Below are 20,956 nucleotides of genomic sequence, written 5' to 3'. Positions count from 1 at the left end.
ATATATATATATTTTTTTTTTTTTTTACTACAAGGCTACTGTTATGAAGGTGGATTCAAAAAATGACAGTCCTCAAGCAGCCTCTTCAGATAACAGCCCGTCTTCTCAGCGACCCAGAAGAAATGTGATGGCCAAAAGTCTAGTAAGTCTTGATTATATTTCACCTTTATGAACATAAATATGACAAAATTGAGTTTTTCTCTAAACTTTCTTCAGGTCTTAAAATTCTTATTCAGATTGTCATTGAACATTGTTCAAAAGTATAAATTAAGTTGTTTAAATACTTAGATACTTGAATGCAAAAAAATGTCCTTAGTTGGTGACAAGTCTACTCATATATTGTTAAGCTTAACATTTTATTTTTATTTCATATTTACTTAACAATTATTTATCACTCAGTATATTTTTATTTTGAACCCAGAAACCTCAGCTCACGTTAATGTTCTGACACTGATACTCTTAACAAAGAGACAACTCTCCACTGTGACCATTACAACACATATTCATTATGATCAGAGGCATTTCTATGCCCATCACATGAAGCCTGTGGCCCGATTCTATTTCACAGTGCCCTAAATCCTCCTTTGTTGTCTTGAATTCAGAACTGAAAATCATAATATCATACTGGAACACTAAAACTTCTTGTGCCTATGGGCTTAAGCCCCAAAGCTTTTAAACACCTAAGGTGGTTCTGATTATGAGGATTTAATCAATAATTTTTAGAGTGTTGAAAGTTTTTATTTAATTTTAATTAAGTAAAGCAAGCTCTGAACAAAACATTTTTTGTATAATTACAGATCTTTTTAGATTCAAACCAAACCAAATGATCTAAATGTATAATAACCAAGTGTCTGTTTCTCTTTCATGCTTTGCATCTTGTGAATTATTAATTGAAAAAAAAATATATATATATATATATATATCAAAATGCTTCTTTTCAAGAGCAAATTACAGGAAAATTATTCATTTTTTTAATTTCTAAAATTTCAAATCAAAATAAACATCCATCAGTCAGTCTTCATATTTGCTGAGTAGTCAGTCTAGGAAAAAACTTAAGAACAAAAATATTTCTTTTTATGAGGGAATTTTTTTCTTGTATGATGTTATTGTACCATGACGAATAGATAAATTTTAATTGGATATCTCCACTTTGACGCTTCTTATAGAAATGACAACTGTCAAAAAGCATTCACTGCAGTAGCAGTATTTCTTGTGCTCAGTAAAACGACCAGGAATGGTGACATCCACCAAAAAAATCCACATAGTTGCTTAGTGAAGCTGAGTGCTCTTTTGTGTTGAATGCACCCATTGAAACCCAAAAATTTTTGTCAAAAAAATGCATTGCAGTCAGTCTCCTTGTCAAAAACAAATGCAATGCCATTCTCCCTATTGACATAACAAATTGAATGACAAAATACAGTTATAAATGAACCACTAGACAATGATATTGCATATACTCTATGAACCAAGGCATTGGGATGACTGCACATTATTTATTCATCACTATTTCCGATATGGTACATTACCTCCGCTCACATAAATAGCTATTCTCATTTAGTGCTGCCCTTTACATGCAAACATTTTGTTTTCACATGCCACAAGCCTTGAACTCCCACATACCATACAATGAACTGGTTCAACTGTGTCTTGCATCTAAATCATCATGCAATAACCCTCCACCAATAAGAGTGCAACATGCTTTCCTGATTCATGTGACTCCCTCTATTCGATTCTACCAAACTATCACTTCTTGTTTGGCAGTGCTCGTGTCAAGATGTTTTTGTTCACCTTCGTGAATTTTTTTTTGTTATTATTCCAAAGTGTTTTTATTTGTTGTTGTTGTTTTTCAATAGTTAACGTCTTTTCAGCTAACTTATTTTTTCAGTTTTTCATTTTTTTTCCTCATCATCCAAAGTTCAGGTTACCACTTCATAGATAACACCTTCTACTGGCACACTCATACAGGCTACAGATGGGGAAACTCATCTTTGGACTTATCAGCTATCATCTGCTGTGAGATTGATTGTTATATGAGTCAACCTGCTTCTCCTGATTTTGCCCCTATTCCTCCTGAACATGCCCAACCTGTTAGGGTTTTGACAGCCTCTTTCCTCCACCCGATTTTGCCGTGTCTTCCTATGTCAATCAGTTAGGCCTAATATGTCTTTTCTAGACATGATTTCTCATGTACATTCTATTTTATCCATTTCCCCAATTTCGTGTGATCTCTGTCCTGTTTTGTTACATGATACCTCCTCCTATCAGTATTTCATTTTCCCTCTCTTCTCTGGATAATAGGGTTCATGCTGAGCATTTTGTTTCCGGCATGTTTGATGATGCCACCATGCCTTCCCCTCCATGGGCTTCGGATCAGTTTGTCTTGGCCCACCATCAGGCTGAATGTTCATTTCTTGATTCTCAACAGTTAGAATCGATTTTGCCTGTGTGGGTGTGGATCCTAATTATCATGTTCATTTATCCCAATTTTCCTACCATCGTTTACTCTATCAATCTTGTCTACTTGGTACTTGTCTACTATCCATCTTCTTTCCGATGCGATCCACAGAGGGTTTTTTGAGGGATAGTCTCTCCCTGATTACCTCCATTTTGGTATGTTTGTCTTTTTTGGATCTGTCCTTGTACACATGGTTTCTCTGCTGTTAAGATCTCCTTGGGAGGGATACTGTTTTGTCCCAAGATTGTTTACCACCTACTTATCTCCAGGACTTGTGTATGGCTCATTTTCTACAGCAGTATGTTTTTGGTATTATTCCTGAGACTTTGGAATCCTGTGAGGACTTGGTGCAACAACAAACTGCCCTTTCTTCTTTGGTGGATCATTTGTTTCATTCAGAGCCTAGACATGCCCCTATTACTATTTTCTGTCCAGCTCCTTCCCAGCCCTTACCTGTTCCTACCTCCAGGGGTTCTTCATTTTGTCATTTTATTCAGTGCAGATGGACACATTGCTAACAGTATTAATGGCTAACCAGTGGGGGCTTGCTTGACCTATTTTATTTCCATTGGTGACTTTACGCAACAGATCTGTGGGTTATTCAGGTATTATCTGAGGGACTTGTCATTCATTTTCTTTCCAGTGTTTCAGATACCTGTTTTCGTTCTATTGCCTTGGGATCCTACAACCAGTCAACGTCTGTCCAAGGTGGTACAAGATCTTCTCTCCCAGCAGCACATTGAACATGTCAGTCATCCATCTCCAGATCTTTATTCCAGGCTGTTAGTCGTACCAAAGAAAACTAGAAACTGGTGGCCTTTGATCGATTTGCCCCCCCCCAATCAATTTTTGGTTCTACCCCGATTTACCATGGAGTCTTTTCTCACCCTCAAGTAAGCTTTTTCTCCAGGTTTGTGGATGACCAAGGTAGACGTAGCGAATGCTTATCTGCATGTCCTGATATCTCGTCAGTTGAGGTGTTATCTTCGGTTTTTTCATTAAAGGGTAACTTATCAATTTTGCACCCTGCCCTTTAGGCTTGCTTCAACCTCTTTTGTTGGGTAGTCAAGGCATTTGCTTGACATTTGCATGCTCAGAGGTTGAGTTTCCATCATTACATGGATGACTGGCTTCTGTTAGCTCGTTCCGAACATGAGTCCACCCATCACATTCATCTGCTGCTCTTCGAGGCAGCTCATGCAGGTTGGTTTATCAAATTGGAGAAGTTATTTGTTATACCTACCCAATATCTTGTCCATTTGGGTGTCTTTTTCAACACTCATCTCAGTCGAGTCCAACTTTCTCGTCTTTGACTTCATTTGATGGAGCTTTCAGTTCTCCACACCCTTACTGCTTCTCTCTCTTACAGCTCATGAGGATCTATCATCTTTGGGGATGTGGTCTTCCATGGAAGCTCTTATCCTCTTAGTTCAAGCACTTATGAGGTTTCTTTAGTGGGCTCTGCACAAGCAATGGAATCTTGTGTGGGATCCATTGGAGGCTCCTATTTCCCTTCCTCCTTCTCTTGTTGGCGATCTGCATTGGTAGTTGGACAAGGCTCATGTGTCGGTGGGTGTTCCTCTTCCTCCCCTTTATCTGGATTTGCATATCTTCACAGACACTTCCCTTCAGGTCTTGGGTATGTGGATTGATCAGCAGGAAGCTTCATGTTGGTGGTCTCCAGCCAAAAAATCATACCAACTCAACATCATGGAGCTTCTGGCTGTACATTGTGCTTTGAATAATTTTTTTTTATCTTTCCAGAAATCGTCTGGTTATGATCTGCAATTCTACAGTGGTGGCTTACACCTATCATCAAGGTGTCACCTGTTCTCGTTCCCTTTGTGGTTAAACTGTGGATCTCCTTTTTTTTGGGCCCACATGCATGGTATTCATATTCTTGCATGTCATTTTCTGGGTGCATTCAATCTTTTTGAGCGTTCTCTTTCTCGTCCCAACAGAGTGATGTCTTGTTTTCCATTGGCTATGCCTTCAGTGGATTACTCCTCACCTGGATGCATTTGCCAAATCCCTCAATACGAAGTTAACTCTAGTTTTGTCTCTGGTTTCTCATTCTCTTGCTCTGGTTGTCAATGCATTCTGTCAAGATTGGACCAACAAATACCTGTATGTTTATCCTCCCATCTGTTTTCTTCACAGGGTGATTTTAATAATCCACACCACTCTATGTCAAGTTTTTCCAATTGCTCCGTGCTGGTCAGAACAATCTTGCTTTCTGCAGCTGCTCCAGTTCCAATCTGCTCCTCTGTTATCCGTAACTGTTACTCCAACCTTCTAAGTCAACCTCGTCACCAGTGTTTCATCCAGCCCTTCATATTTGCCATATTCACACCTGGTTTTTATCTGGTCCCTGGCAAATAGATCCAGCTTGTCCTGGTGGGTTTCTTCCTTTTTAGCTTCTTCTATTTGCTCTTCCTCTCGGGATGTTTATCAACATAAATGGAATATTTTCTGCTGTTGGTCTTTTGGTCAAGGGTTTTCCACTGCTCGACACATTGTTGCTCATTTTACAGATTTCCTCACTTTGCTGTTTGATCAGAGGTCTTCTGTCTTTTTGATTGGAAGTTATTGGGCTGTCTTATCCCACAATTATGTTTATTCCATGTATCGTAAAGTTTCTACCTCTCCTACACTTTCCGTATTGTTACATTCTTTTCAGATTAGTTGTCCACCTTGGTGGATTGGGATGTTAATGTGGTTCTTCACTGCCTCCCTTTTTCTCCACTTGAACCTCTGTCCTCTTGCTTTATTTTTCCATTAAGACTTATTTCCTTCTTCTATTAGCCTATGGATGTTGTCAGTTGGACATTTCCCTTTATCTGGATTGATCTTTTTCTTCTTGAAACTATGGTAGCTCAGGAGGGTAAATCTTCGTCCTCGCTGATTTACCTTCCTTACATTTCCCACCTTTATACTCAGTCTGATCCAGATAGGCTACTATGTCCCGTTCTTGCTTCCTTCCATGGTGCCCATTCCCATCTATTCATTCATTGGCAGACATTGTCTGTTCATGATCTTTCTCCTTCCACCTTGACCAATTGGATTCAGCTTTTAATTCGATTGGCATATTCTTTTTTATCTTTTTTCTTCCAGTATTTTGTTTCAGGTGTCTTCTCATCAGATCAGGCACCTTACCTTTTCTCTGGTGTCTCATCTTAGTTGCCCTTTGGAGGAAATTCTTCAATGAGGCACATGGACTACCCCACATACATTCATATCTCACTATCTGCATCGAATTGCTGTGTCTTCATCTTTGGGTTATTGTCTCGTGCACGTAGCCATTCTTCAGATTTCAGTTAGACTGTGACTGGTAAGTTATTTTTTATATATATATATATCTTCTTTTTCATGGACTTTTCTCTTTTCTGTTTTTACTGCTTTTTGGCGAGTGGTGTGGCCAGGTATGCTTCCCATAGTCAAATTTGCACTATCAGGCCATGTTGTCTATTTATTTCTAATCTCCTTGGCTATATATACTCACTGTTCTACATGATTAACTGTAGGTTTTCCTTGTGATATGTTTGCTTCAATAATATGCCTGTTCCAGACCGTACTCACCAATAGTCTTCATGGATAGAGCCCGTCGCTGCAATGCCTTCAATTGAATAAATCAGGTATGGTCTGCTTTTCAAACTAGGGTTTTCATAGTCACCCATTGCACTGTCTCCAGTACTGACATTCCTCTGGACGCTCCACTACATTTTCTCACCCCTTTTGTTCTTCCAATGGAGTATGGGAGTCCTTACCACTGTCCAGTTCGAAGCCACTGGGATTGTGGACCATGAAGATTTTCCTGAATGTGATATTGATATAAGATACAAATAATGTTACAACTATTGAGTTCAGAGTAGGGCGGTAGTGTTCTGTTGATGTAGATGCTCCATCTCTGTACAGCTTTATCGAAGGGGATGTTGTATTTTTAGAGTGAGCCGTCAAAATACAATTCACCCCTTCGATTGGGATCCCTCATCCTACAACCACATGGATGTTGGTTCCCAGTAGTTTGGTTTTTGATTCAGAGCTGAACCAGTCAACATAAGTCCTCACCTGTCATATAGGTGTCTCTGTGCCTCACTCAATTATACTCTTGTTTGCTTCACTCGGATTTGCTTTGCTTTGGTTGGGCATGTAGATTCATACAGTTCTTCCTCTTATGCTATCGCTCAATATTTTCTTATCCCGAGGATGTTATTGTACTGGGGTCATTCCTACTGGATTGTTTTGAGTGAATTACTTTCCTTTACTGAGACATCTTTCTTATGCCCATCGTCAGGATTTTGGGTTCCCAGATCGGTAAAACAATTTATCATACTACCATCATGTGTCTTGCTCACAGAGTAGTGTGTTCAATATTCCCTCTGTTCTGCTGAACTTGAGGTGAAGATGGTATGATCCTCCTTCCTATCCCCTCCAGATGGCTGAATTTTGGATTGTAGTTGACTTACCGATGGTATGATCCTCATCCTACCCCTGCATGGATGTCAGGTTTTGGATGGAGTAGACTTTTCATGTATGCTCCATTGTGCCCTAGCCACTTTACACCTAGGGGCACATCCTTTTACTTTCACCCACACTCTAGTACTCTATGGAACTGGGATTTCTTATACCGATGGTATGAATCCCCATCCCACCATTCAGTGGGAGATTCTAACTATTTATGTGAGATGAAATAACATACGATTTTGGAAGTTATACTTTTCCTTTACTGAAAATAGATTTCCAATTGGTACTTACCTCATCTCACACTTCCCATCCTTCCTCCCCACTGAAAACCAGTGCTTCCATTTTCTGCCAAAACTCGAAGTGGTAGTTCAGTAGGATCGAATAGTCGAGAGTCACATGCATCAGGAGAGTGTGTTACATTCTTATTGGTTGAGGGTTGTCGCATGATGATTTACATGCAAGATGCAGTTGAACCAGTGTATTATAAGATGCATGGGAGCTCAAGGCTTGTCACGCAAAAAATATTTTTTGTGTATAGAGGGTAGGACTGAACAAGAATAGCTATTTATGTGAAAGGAGGTAAGTACCTTTTTCAAATATATTTTCAGTATAGGAAAATTATAACTATTATGAAATTTACCAATGATTTTTTTCAACAGGCAAATGCTAGTGGTATTATGTTTCAGAGATATGAAATAACTAAACAATAAATAAAACAAAGAAAATGTAGGACTTTATATAAAATTAAAAACCATATATTTAATAGAGCCACTCTAAGAACTGTCTTAGGAACATTATAATTTTAAGAACTTAAAAGCTTAAAAGTAAAGTTAGAACTATTATTCATATCTTGATCTTAGTAGACATACCCTCCTGATTTGCACTATCTCACTGCACTAGCTAAGCATTTAATACAAGAAGTTACGGAGATTTGTTGTTTACACAGGTGGAATCTAGATTCTAATCCTAGGGTTTGTAAATGAAATAATCACCATTAAATTGTATAGACTAATAAATTTATCAGTTGGTTAGCATACAAGTATGAATAATGAAACAGACATTCATTCCCCATACATCTATTAAATAGGATAAAATTTGCATACCAATGTGAGCTGTAATTAGAAACTTTGTTTATCGTATGATGTAGAAATAAAACACTGAAAGTACTTTTGTTACACTGGTAAGAAATTAATGATAAAAACTAATTCCTTTGAGGTAGATAATAAATACTGTCTCTTAACTTTCTGTCCTGGGACTATATTTAATAAACAGTTATAAAGGTTGAGAAATTATATGCTTGGTAACAAGTCAGACACATAATAAAAATTGAACAGAATGAGCCTGATTGTCCTGAAAAATATCACTGTAATCATCTCATACTAGATTTTTTTAAATTATTGTTTGTGGCTTGTATGAAGGGGAGTGTATGCTAAATATAAATTAAGATTTCATATTTTGACACTATGAATTTATGATTTCTTTGACCAAAACCAATGCAGATACAGGGTTTCTTTTTTCTTATAGTGGTTCTTAAGTTATTGATAATTTGTTTTATTTTTTACTAAATTTCCAAATAAACTGTTGTCTGACCAGGATTTTAAGATGTGATGTGCATATAGAAAAATGTAATGTAATATACAGGTTAAATATTCTACATTATTGGCCATTGCTAGTTGCTTGAGTATAATTATATACAGATTGAAGTAACATTTATACCTTGGTTACCAGTGTAAGGAATCAGTCTATGTATGTTGCTTTTCAACTAGTTTAATGTTGTATGGATGTACATAATCCAAACACTAGACTTAGACCTAGATTTAAAATATATTATTATGTGTACATATAAGGCCTCAATTCTGTGCTTATTATTGTGACTATTTAGATCCAAATTTAGATCTATCTTTGTCTAGGCTACCCTATCAAGCTCTTAAGTTTCACTCATGTGGTGGAATTTGTGTGATGTACAAAAGCCTTAGATATAAAAACTGAAAAAGAAGGAAGGGGAGGCACTGTGTATAGTAATAGCAATGCTTATAAAAGTGGTAGTGTTAATAGTAGAATGAAGCTGGCTGTAATAATGTTGGGTGTTTTTTTGTGAATGATCATGTATTTGAAGAGTAAAACACTTAGCAGTTAATAGAAATTTTGAGTTTTTTTTGGACACCTAAAATCTCTTCTGGCACTTAGAAATGTTAATAACTGTGCCAAGGTGGAACTTAAAAAAAGCTAATATTGTGATTTCTTTATATCAAATATATCATTTTTAATAATTTAAAAGATTTAGTAGTATACTTTTATGATTTTAAAAGTTATAATATGCATTATTATGTGTAGGCAAAAAGGCAACCATTATCTCTTTCAACAATTGTACAAGCTTAACCTTCTTTAAATCAAGTGTATCTTTTTCTGTAGCTGTTACATTTCAAATAAATGGTATGCTTAAATAAACATACAAAAAATGCAAAGTAGGATTGGGATATTTCCATGAACATATACTGGATTAACATTAAGTAAAAAGTATTATCAAACATTGTTGTTAACACTACTTTTCTGTTCTGTATTTTTTCAGGATTACAACAATGGGCTGTTGTGGAAGGAAGAGAAAGACCTTAAAAAAGCCCTATATGCTTCACTGAATGAGAATAGACGTTCAAAAATTTCGGACTCGGGTGAATGGGAGTCCAATGGTGACATAACTGGCCCTAATGTAAGATACAGACAGTTTCAGCGTCCTGGACAGAATGGTGTGGGTAATAGAGATGAAAGCCCAAAAAGGTGAACATCTTCAAAAATATCTTTTATATAGAAGTGGTAGTTTTCTGTCTTATAAATGATTTTTATTTTTTGGAAATTGGAGGGAACTGTAAAAATTTGGAAGGACATTTCTTGTATTACTGTATATATAAACCAAATTAAACAGTTTTTTGTAGTTTTATAATGTGCCCTCTTTTATACCAGCATTATCATTGACTGTGTAATGAATGTTTGTTTCATCACGTCAGTTTTTCTTGAAATATAGAGATAACACAGCCCTGATTGGTAAATTTGTGAAAAAGATATTATTTTGGCAATAATGTGAAGAAAGATATGGAAAACTGACATTCCTGGACAATGTTTTTGGTGTTATTTATAACTGTGTCAGGATTTTGTATGTATGGGCTTGGATTCTTTACAGTAGGTGTCTGTGACTAGTTGGCAATAAACGGACATCACACAATCCACTTGTTTTAAAATAATATATTCAATAAAGTCTAATGTATATACAAAAAATTCATTACACTATAGGATATCACAGTTGTATGTAAAACTCTAAATAATTCTTCTTTCCTGTCAAAAGTCCAAACAGGCTGATTCAATTACTTTAGAATCCAATTGACAAGAAAACAGATTAATGTTCTCTACTCTGTTTCTTACTGTACAATCTGCAATAGAATTCACTTACGTTACTCATTGGGTTACCACAGTTCTATCTCAAATTTTAAATAATTGTCTTCTTTTTTGTCAAAGTCCATACAGGTGGGTTCAATTACTTTAGAACACTCTTTTAACAAGACAAATTATTCTCCTTATCTCTGTTAAACTGTGAAACTTACTTTAAAATATTGCCCATTATGTCTAAACTAACAATCATGCAGTCTAACTTCACTTTCACTAACTTTAATGTTTTCTGATTTACTTTTTCCTAACTTCTTTTGTTGGTTTCACAGTTGTGTCCAGAGCTTTATATAATTCTCTCTTTTTTTATCTAAAGTCCACACAGGCTGATTCAGTTACTTTAGAACCCAGTTGACAAGACATATTATTTTTCCTATCTCTATTGTTACAATACAACTGTGGAACACACTATAGAAATCCCCTGTTAAGGCTAATCACTCACATACCAGGTAACTTCATGTTTTTAACTTTTTTTCTTCTGACTGAACTTCACTTTAATGAACTTTACGTTTTCTGAATAAACTTCTAACTTCTGGTACTGTTGATCCATTTGCTAACTTGAGCCGACCATTAATCATTCACTAATCAATCATGGAAATGGCACTTCCATGTGATGAATCTGACGTGTTTCCTTAATTCTGTTTCTCGTAGCAGCAGCATCCATGGCGACAATCACTCTTTTCTTGTTTCTTACCAGCACTATCTTTGTAACTAGCTCCAGCTGCGTTATGTTGAGATTTCTGCTGTTGCTTGTTGGTGTTGGACTTGTACTCCTGCAATGTGCCCTATTTTATAACAAATACAGATTTCTCCTCCCATTTGTCTTTTAACCTTCTGTCACCTTTGGTAGACTCTTGCTTCTGGTCAGTCTTTACGGGTTTCAACTTTAACTGGATACTTTTGGACTTACTCATTACACTCCCTCCATGGGCTTCCATTTACTATTCTGCTAGCTTGATTATCTCCTCCACATCTTTTGATGCTCTCTCCTTTAGGAACAGTGACATGTCAGTTGAGCACATGATCATGAACTGTTCACGTACTAGAAGATCTGCCAGTCCCTCAAAACTATTGTCACACTTGACCATGTCAGTCCATCTGGTGAAGTATCACTGTAGACGTGCCACAAACTGAAATACAGTTTCTCCATTGTCAGGTTTGATTTCTCTGAACTTCCAATGAAAACCTTTTTCCGTAAGTTCATATTGTTTCAGCAAAGCCACTTTTAATTTGTTCTAGTCCATGGCATCTTTTGATGTCATGCCTGCTTACAGTTGTAGGCCTTTTCCTGCGAGAAGTGGGCTGAGACAGACTGCCCAGTCACGTTTGTCCCAGTTTTGAATTTGGGCAAATCTTTCATATCTCTCCAGGAAAACATTTTGTCATCTTTCTTTTTATCACATTTGAGTAGCTTGCATTGGCTGGCCTTGACCCCATTGTCATTTTTGGGTCCTTCATTCTGTTGGGTGATCTCAATTTGTGCTCTAATTTTCTCCATTTCTAGTTTCTCCTCTCTCTCTTCTTTCTCAATTTGTGTTCTTATGGCCTCTGTTTGCAGTCTCTCTCTCTCTCTCTCCTTTTCTTCATTCTCAATTTGTGCTCTTATTCTTTCTCTCTCTATTTCCAGTCTTTCCTTTCTCTCATTTTCTTCTCTCTCCTTTTTCTTCTTTTAGTCTTTCTTCCCTTCTTCTCTGTCTCTCCTCCTCTCTCTTCCTCTGCTCTTCTCTCTAGTTCTTGTTGTTGTTTAACAAACTCATAAGAGTTCACTGTATTTTAACCCAAGATGCTTACCTCTTTCTATCCATTTATCAAAATTTGACATGGTTATATAGTGTGATTGTAATTTCCACACTATTTGTGCTACTACTACAGTTGTATGTATATAAGCCTACTTATTTCTGCTGTCGTTCATGTCTTCTTTTACTACCATTTACCACTGTATAATCCTGGTTGTCTTGCCAAATATCAGGATTTTGTAAATATGGGCTTGGATTCTTTACAATAGGTGTCTGTGACTTGTTGACAATAAATTCGAACTATAAACGGACAGCACACAAGCCACTTGTTTTAAAATAATAAATTCAAAACAAGTCAAATGTATGTAAAAAAAAAAATTCTTTATACTATAGGATATCACAGTTGTATCTAAAACTCTAAATAATTCTAGTTTCTTGTCAAAAATCCATACAGGTTGATTCAGTTACTTTAGAATCCAATTGACAAGAAAACAGATTAATGTTCTCTACTCTGTTTCTTACTGAACAATCTGCAATATATTCACTTATGTAACTCGGTTGGTGGTATCTCAAACTTTAAATAATTGTCTCCTTTTTTGTCAAAGTCCACAGAGATGGGTTCAGTTACTTTAGAACACCCTTTGGCAAGACAAATTATTCTCCTTTTCTCTGAACTGTGAAACTCACTTTAAAATATTGCCCATTATGGCTAAACTAACAATCACTCAGTCTAGATCTATCTGAGGCCTAGAAATTTCTATAAACTCTACAATGCTATAATGGAACAATACTCACTTAAGGTAACAAGAAAAATGCCAAAGATTCAAGTAATGTGACATCAACAATATCACTAAAGCCTAATTGCATACACACCGTATGATTTGTATAGTTACTCAATGAAATTTGTCACAACTAATGCTTTCAGAACAATCAACCCCAAATACTAAGTCACAAAATAAACCAAATAATAATGCTAACACTAAACAGTCTTGTATGTCAAACACTGACAAAATGATCCTTTGTAATCACCAAATGAAAGGTGAGTAGCATGCCAAATTATTTTCTGTAAGGCTAAGTAACCAAATCCTTCGAAGTTCTAAGCCAGTTTGTCAGATATCTCTTGAAGTACAAACGAGAAGTCAGGGAAAAGAAGTAATGAGCAAGCATAGTGACCTCCACCAAGCGTTGGGTAGTTCCCAGCCAGTTCTGTGAAATCCAAACAATGAAGGATAACCTCAATTATGGACTGGATTAAGACTGACAAATAAAAACATAGAAGGTTACGAATGAGAGAAGGTCATTTGGCCCATTTTGCTCATTTGATTGTTGATCAAAATATCTCATTAAGTCGTTGCTTGAAAGATCTCAGAGACTTAGCTTCAGTAATGTGGCTGGCCACTTTGTTTTAGACACCTCTTAAGGGCTTTTTAAAGTTGGTTTTAAGATGAAAGTGCAGAAGGCTTTTGCAAAAACCTTTTTTTGTTTGTTAATTTTTAGATTTATGTTTTAACTTTTTTGTACAATTAAAAGCTTTTTTCATCTAATTTTTGTAGTATGATAGGCTGTATGTACATAATTGTTTTGTATTCATAGTTCAACTGTTGAAATATAAATTGCTAAAACTTTTTAACTAGCTCTGTTCAACATTTTTAGTCTTGTTTACTGTATACTCCTTCCCCTATTTATAATATTGTCATTAGATTTTAATTTTCATTGTTACTTATAATTAACTCCGAATTAAAGTTGTAAAAAAGTCTTGCATGATATTTGTGCAGAACAAAATGACAGTTTGGATTAGTTTGATTGTATCTACCTTGTACTCAGCAGTGAGCATGTAAAAGCTCTTGGAGACTAATACTTGTAAGAAGGAATTTGCACACACATCAGGTTTAATAACTTACCAATCAATTATAACCAAATACATTCTATGTCAAAAAAAATTTATCTTCAGTGATGTAGACATTTTTTTAGTTACAAAAATATAATTAAAATATTCTAGTTTTTATGGACTATATTAATTTCCACAAGACAGTTATTTGAAGTTTTTCATTTAGAAATGTGATAAGTGTTATATCTTTTTGTTTTTTCATATCTGTAGACCTCAAAATTACAAGATGTACTACCAAGGGTTGAGTACATTATATTAAAATGATTTTCAATATGCAAATTACTAAGTCACATGACAACCATAGCTGATATAAAGCTGCTGAGGAATAGCATCTCTCAGAACTACCTTTTGACCTTATTTGACATTTTGTAGTCAGTGTCATGCCACTGAAAATTGATCACTTTTGGGAAAATTATATAACAGTTTTTTCTGATGCATGATGAGCGTACACTAAAGACTATAAAGATGTGTTCAGATTTGTGATTTGCAAATTCCAAGACAGGGATATCCCTTATACTTGACTCTTTCATCAAGATCAAATGTGTGTAACACGACTTCGACTTCGCTGTTTACATTAGTTGTATGGAAAATGGCTAATTAGCTCGTGCTGTAATTTATTGCTTTTGATGAGGAGAATTGCTGCTCTTTTTTTTACAAAGTAGGCAGTAAACCATAAAATAAAGTAAATGTTAAAAGTTTAGCAGTTGAAGCTGTAAGATAAGTAAGTTGGAAATTTCTGATAAAAATGGTAATATCCATTTTATTTCATATTTTTTACAATTTTCATTTCACTGTACATTGATTATTTTACTATACTTAGGGTAGAGAAAATAAGAGATAAAATATAAAGTTTTCCCCCCCAACACACATTTGAAATTAATTTAGGAGACTATAGATTATGTATATGAAGTATGAAAATCACCTTTCACCCAGAGTGACTCAGTAAAGGTTGCATAAGTTCACAGAGAATATTTAGTAAAAATACTTTATGAAAACATCTGATTTTTTGTTTGCTACAGACTTGCCAAGTTTTGTGGAGGTACATAAAGTAAATTCAGAATCATATTAAATATATAGAAACATCCATCAATTTGACTGAACCCATGAACACAGAGTTAATGGCATTGAAAAATGAAGAACTATCGATCAACTTGGGGAATCTAGACCATGTAGGAAGAGACTTATAACAAGTTGTACCACAGCCATGGTAAGCAAACTGCAGCATCTTGTAACAGGTGAGAATCTATGAACACACAGGTTAGTGGTAGAAGCCATCCAGCCTTCCAGGAAATAGTACACAATGTAATCAAGAAGCATCTCCATATGGGAAAAGTGATACGTGTTACACATACCTGTAACAGATAGAGACCAAAATGAATATTCATGAATTTCATTATGAAGACATACTGGTCGAGCTGCTGAATGTAGTGTGTGTGGGTTTCTGTGCTATTGAACTGTTTAAACGGGTACCAAGAAATAGTTCTCCTCCTACACTATATAGATTGTGAAAAGCAACAGGGAGGAGGGGGATACTTTGGGAGTGACAGCTTTATGACAGAGTTTTCTTGCAGTGGAATCTATGCTGCAGGGTTATTGTCAAGTCTCAGGATCAAGTGGTATCTCAGCTTGTGTCATCTTAATGTGGGTGTTTGCTTTGATATGTGTAGGACTGTCTGAGGTAGAAGGTTTGTCAGTGGATGTGTCTGGACTTTGAATCTCCTTAATCTGTGTTTGAATTTGCTGGCATTTTGTTCTATGACTTCTTTAATTTCTTGAGGAGAAAGAAAAAAAAAAAGCTGCTACTGCTGACAGGAGGGTTACAGCAGATGGCCAGTTGGGATTTCCATGGTGAAGATAGGTGATAGAAGTCTTTGGGTGCTTGTGGCTGGATAAAAAAATTCTGAAATGATGTAGTTGTTTTTATCTGGTTGAATGTTTGCTGCTGGTTTAAGCTTCCTGATGAAGTCATATACCTGTCTAACAGAGAATGAGTAAGGCAAACTGTTGATAATCAGTGATGATGACATGATAACACCAAGGTCTTTACTCAGTGTTAGCTTGGTCTCTCTCTTACACTTCTGCATGTCTGCAGAACTAAAGAAAGCACTTTAAACTAATTTTAAAGAGAGTTAATCAGCTGGGGAACACCCTCGTGGGGAATCGGTGAAACATTCTTCAGAACTTCACCCATAAACTTGTGCATATGCAGCAATGTTAAACATATTATTTATTTCTTAGATTTTTAATGATTATTGTGCAAAGGTAGAGAAGTGTTATCTGTGCAATGCTAGTTTATTACATATGCTAGTAACATTTACTTGTTTAGTTTGTAAAAGTAAAATTTATTTAGGCTTATATACATATATACATGTGTGTGTGTATATATATAGTTAGCTTTTCATTGAAAAAAGTTGTAATTTATTAATTGACTTGTGCATAGTATTTGTAAATGATCATATGTTATGAAGGAAATTATGATAATAAAATAACAGTATTGTGAGTAGTAGTTAAAGTTCTGTTTACTGTGGTTTTTTGTTCTCAGTGAGATACGAGTTTGATAAATTTTACATTTTTATGGACACTTTGTAGTTATTAATGGAAAACAAAACCTTATTCTTAGAGCAAAAGTTCATGCTCAACGAAAATTTGCCCAAGGTTCAACTCCAAATAGCCCAGCAGTAACTCCTGTAAAAATTCTTCAGACAAGTAATGTTGCTTCTGACTTGCTTCCGTGTCGAAGGCCTAAAACAGAAGATTTTTTAACTTTTTTGTGCCTACGAGGTAAGAAAAAATTTAAACTGTAAAGGTTTTTATTATATATCATATCATAATGTTTCTTCCAGTATATCAACCCAGCATTTTAAAATTCTCAGTAAATGAAGTCATTGGACACTTATGCAGCAATAGAGTTACTTTAACCTTTTTAATATGTGTATTTTTTTTTCATAGTTAAGGTCAAGGGTATAGCAAATATACTTAGGTTTTGAAAAACCCTTGCCATGTAAAAAATTTTATAATTCCAATATGATATCCTACCTCACAAATAACTTTTCTCGATATATACTATCTTCCATATGCATAAATTTTTGCTCACCACAAACTTGGATACTCCCACCTACCCTCGTGTATGCAACCCTCCACCAATAGGAGTGTGATACAACTCCTATTGTCACTAGCACCTTCTCTTCTGTGCAGCCCAAAATCACTTCTTGATTTGCAGTCCTGTTGATTATTAGGAATCCCTCCCAGCCCCGTGACCTTTCTCCTATTACCCCTATAGGTTGGAATTGGCATTTGATTCACCTGGCTTATTCTTCCCTATCTCCTGATGATTGTCATCTTTTCTGTGTATCTATCCATCAAATTCGTCACCTTATCATATTCCTGGCCGCTCATTTCAATCATCTGTTGGAGGACATTATTAGTGCCGTTATGTGGACCACTCCCTATACTTTTACTGCTCATTATCTTTACCACCTAGCTGTATCTTCTACGGATTTTGTCTTCCAGTGCTGTTTTGCATTCCACCATGTCTCTTTGAGTGGGTAAGTGCTCCTTTTTACTTCATTTTCTTTTCAAGTGCCTTAAGTGTATCCTGCTCAGTGGTGAGTACTGCCTGACAAGGCATGCTTATTTTGAAATCTGCACTGTAAGACCTGTGTGTCACGTACTTCCACCGTTGAGATGGGATGGTCCACAAAACTGCTTGTGGGCATGCCTCATGGTATTTTGCTTCATAAAAATGTTCGTTCCGGACTGTATACTTGTGGATTAACATGAGTAAAGGGGAGAGGGATTACTGACCATACCACATGATCCATATATTGTAGGTCACAGGATCAGTCTGCTTTTCAAAAAAAGGTTTTGTGGTCAGCCATTGCACTGTCTCCAGTGTAGCGTTGCTCCAGGCTCTCCAATGTGCTGTTTTCCCTCCTTCTTCTAGTGGAGTGTAGTAGTCCTTGCCAGTTCTTAGCCATTGAGGTGGTGGATCATGGAGGCTTCTTCTTGAGTGTGCTTAATCCAACTCAGTTGCGAGTATAGTGATGTTCTGCTGATGTAGATGATGTTCATGCTTATCCTACCACGGACCTGATGTACAATTTCAGATGCCGCCAGGTGTTGTATGATGCATTCCTGCCAATGTGCAGTTTGCTCCTTTGGCTGAGGCACCTTCCTTTTTTCTGTTCCCTGAATGTCAGTTCCTGGCAGATATGTTACTGTTTGTGTTGAATGTGTGCACATGATGATGTGGATTCTTGGTATGGTGGCTCAACCTCCCTATCAGTTCTTGTATGTGAGGTGAATGGTAGAGGACCTTTTACATACCATGGGTTGGATATCACAATCACAGTTCACTTGGTGTTGGTTGAGGTCAATTTCCCATTTACAGTCTGATGTGCTATAGCCACTTTACACTTGGGATCCCTGTATTTCACACATGTATGGCTGGCTATCCTCCTACAGCAGGCTGGATGATAGATTCCCAGTGCTGTCTGTTGATGTACCCTCACTTTGCTGTCCACCTTCTTACCATCCTCTGGATGTCTGATCCTGGTAGATGTGGTGATGGTCGTGTTGGATGTGCACACATGTTTAAGCTGAGAAGGTCTCTCCATTTTTTCTATTCTTATTGCTACATAATTTCTTATGGGCAAAGAGTATACCTGGCTCAGAAGTGGTGCGGTTTCCCACAGGGGTGTTACCTTTCATCTATTTGCACTCCCCATGATCCTCTTTTGAATTGCTTTCTAAAGGGGAATCATCTTCTCACCGGACCTTTCCCAACTCATCAGTGTAGGATTATAGCTATTTGTCAGTGGTGGTGGTAAGATATTGTATAGGGAGTTAACATTTTCCTAAACTCAAAATGTATTTCTCACCTGTCCTCCCCTCTTCCAATGTTGGTTTTCTATGTACTGCCTAAATTCTAAGTTATTTCGGGCTGCATGGAAGAGAGAGTGGAAGTGATATAGGAGTTGTGTCGCACTCTTATTTGTGAAGAGTTGCTGCATGCAAATGTCTCCTGTGAAAACGTGTTAAGGTAGACAGGGGTATCAAGGCTAATAGCAAGTGGAAATGTGTGCATATAGAGAACATCATAGGTCGAGAAAAGGTACTTGTAAGTGGAGGTAACTATCTACCAGAAATACATTTTCAGTTAACATTTGTATTGTTTGTTACAAATAACTGATTAGCTTCATGCATTTGTCAGGAAAAAGATAATTATATGACAGTTTGTTCAAGTTCCAAACTGCTTAAAAAATCTACCCTTTCAATAAGAACTGTGGTGTAATTCCACATTTATCATGAAAACAAGTTCTCTTATGACATATTCAGCTATCAACTATCTTTGCATTAGGTGTGTCTAACTTGGTTTTATGATAATATGATATGATCTGCCTTTTATTTTTATTATACTGAAGAATAATAATCTGAAAGTCAGTAAATTTTCACAGACACACACACACACATGCAGACAAATATGTAATGTATGTTAACCAAAATGTTACTGTATTTTACAAAATACTGGTACACTAGTGCTAAGAGTAAGAGATTTGTACTTTGTTTTGTTATAGACAAGTATAATTGTTTATTGAACTTATGTTATTTTTTACTTGTTTATGTTGAGGTAGATTAAAAACAAATTATACAAAACTAAAGACTTGGCAATTCAAGAAATGTTTATTTATGTAATTTGAGAAAGATGGAATGGCTTATAAATGTTAATGAAATAAATTTATCACTGATAAAGTGATCTTAACAAATGGAATGGAACGTCTTTACATATAAGTGTATAGATCAAGGAAATTTAAAAAAAAATGTTTCAGTAAAAAAAACTGTTAACAATAAGAAGAAAAAATGTTTAAGAACATATTATTGTACATTTAAACAGAAAGTAATCACTGAATAATTTGATTCTAAAGTGATGAGCAAGAAGGCTAAGCCTAAAATACTAGCTCAACTTAGTGATCCATACTGAAAAAGACAGACTTTACAATTAATTTATTTTCATCTAGTTTCTAAGTTGGCTCCTAATAATACAATTACTACAGAGAGTAAGTTTAGAAAGGTGAGAATTATAAACTCTGCACTTTGCAACCTTTATATTTGTTACTCTTTGATTACTTGTCTTACAACCTGTAGAATCAAGTATAATGTTACAGTAGAAAAAATTACGGATATAAAACCTCATAATTAAATATCAAGCACTGTTTTTTCAGTATAGCTTTATATTTTATTTTTCCTTTGTTTTCTTTATTTATTATTATAAAAGTAACTAAAATGTAAAAATTAGAATCTTATTAGGTAAGATAATGAAAAAATAAAAATCTTCATGGGTATAATAATGAGCAACTTGTGCATTATGCAATTCGATATGGTAATGTGAGCTGCACGTGCTCTGTGTAATTTTGAACTTGATTCAGGGTATATCTAGTCAGACACAATTCAAAGGTCAATAAAACAAAATATAAATAGATGAGTTAAGCTATTTAGAATAAACATTTGTGGTTTCCTATTACAATTTGCAGTCATTCTAGAATAAAAGGGTAATTTAGCTTTATTTCCTTATTTTTATGATGGTTATGAGGTCAGTCAAATCAACTAACACCATAAACAGTTAGGATAGAGAAAATAACAGTTTTATTGAAAAAAAAACATTTGAAATGTATTTAGGAGGTTTTAGAGATAATGCAAATGAAAGTTGATATTTTTGAGATGAAGAGAAGTATTTTTAATCTTAACAAAAATCACTTTGCTCTCAGACTAGTAAATAAAGACATGATATATTCATGTATAGATCTTTTTTTAGTTTATTAAAAATACTTCACTAAAAAATCTGATTTTTTTTATATCCAAAAGACTTGTAATATTTACTGAAAGTCTGCTAAATGTTGTGAAGATACAAATACTGTATTAACAGTTAGTAGTATCAAAATTATAACAAGTTTAAATGAGTACAAAGTTGTTGGTCAGTAC

At 35.6% G+C, this 20,956-nt stretch overlaps 1 protein-coding gene across 1 annotated transcript in view; it reads left to right on the top strand.

Moving 5' to 3' along the window:
* Positions 1–20,956, top strand: part of LOC106462056 (protein Jumonji-like) — a 115,339-nt gene that overhangs the window by 12,573 nt on the left and 81,810 nt on the right. Inside the window, exons 3-5 of the mRNA XM_022389179.1 lie at positions 35–142; positions 9,489–9,694; positions 16,599–16,759. Coding sequence (XP_022244887.1) covers positions 44–142; positions 9,489–9,694; positions 16,599–16,759 — 466 coding nt within the window. The 5' untranslated portion in view covers positions 35–43. The remainder of the gene's footprint in view (positions 1–34; positions 143–9,488; positions 9,695–16,598; positions 16,760–20,956) is intronic.

Source organism: Limulus polyphemus, unplaced genomic scaffold (assembly GCF_000517525.1).
Source record: "Limulus polyphemus unplaced genomic scaffold, Limulus_polyphemus-2.1.2 Scaffold1085, whole genome shotgun sequence".
NCBI classification, from domain to species: Eukaryota; Metazoa; Arthropoda; class Merostomata; order Xiphosura; family Limulidae; genus Limulus; species Limulus polyphemus.
Note: the sequence above shows the minus strand (reverse complement) of the source record. Positions and strands in the feature narration are given on the sequence as shown.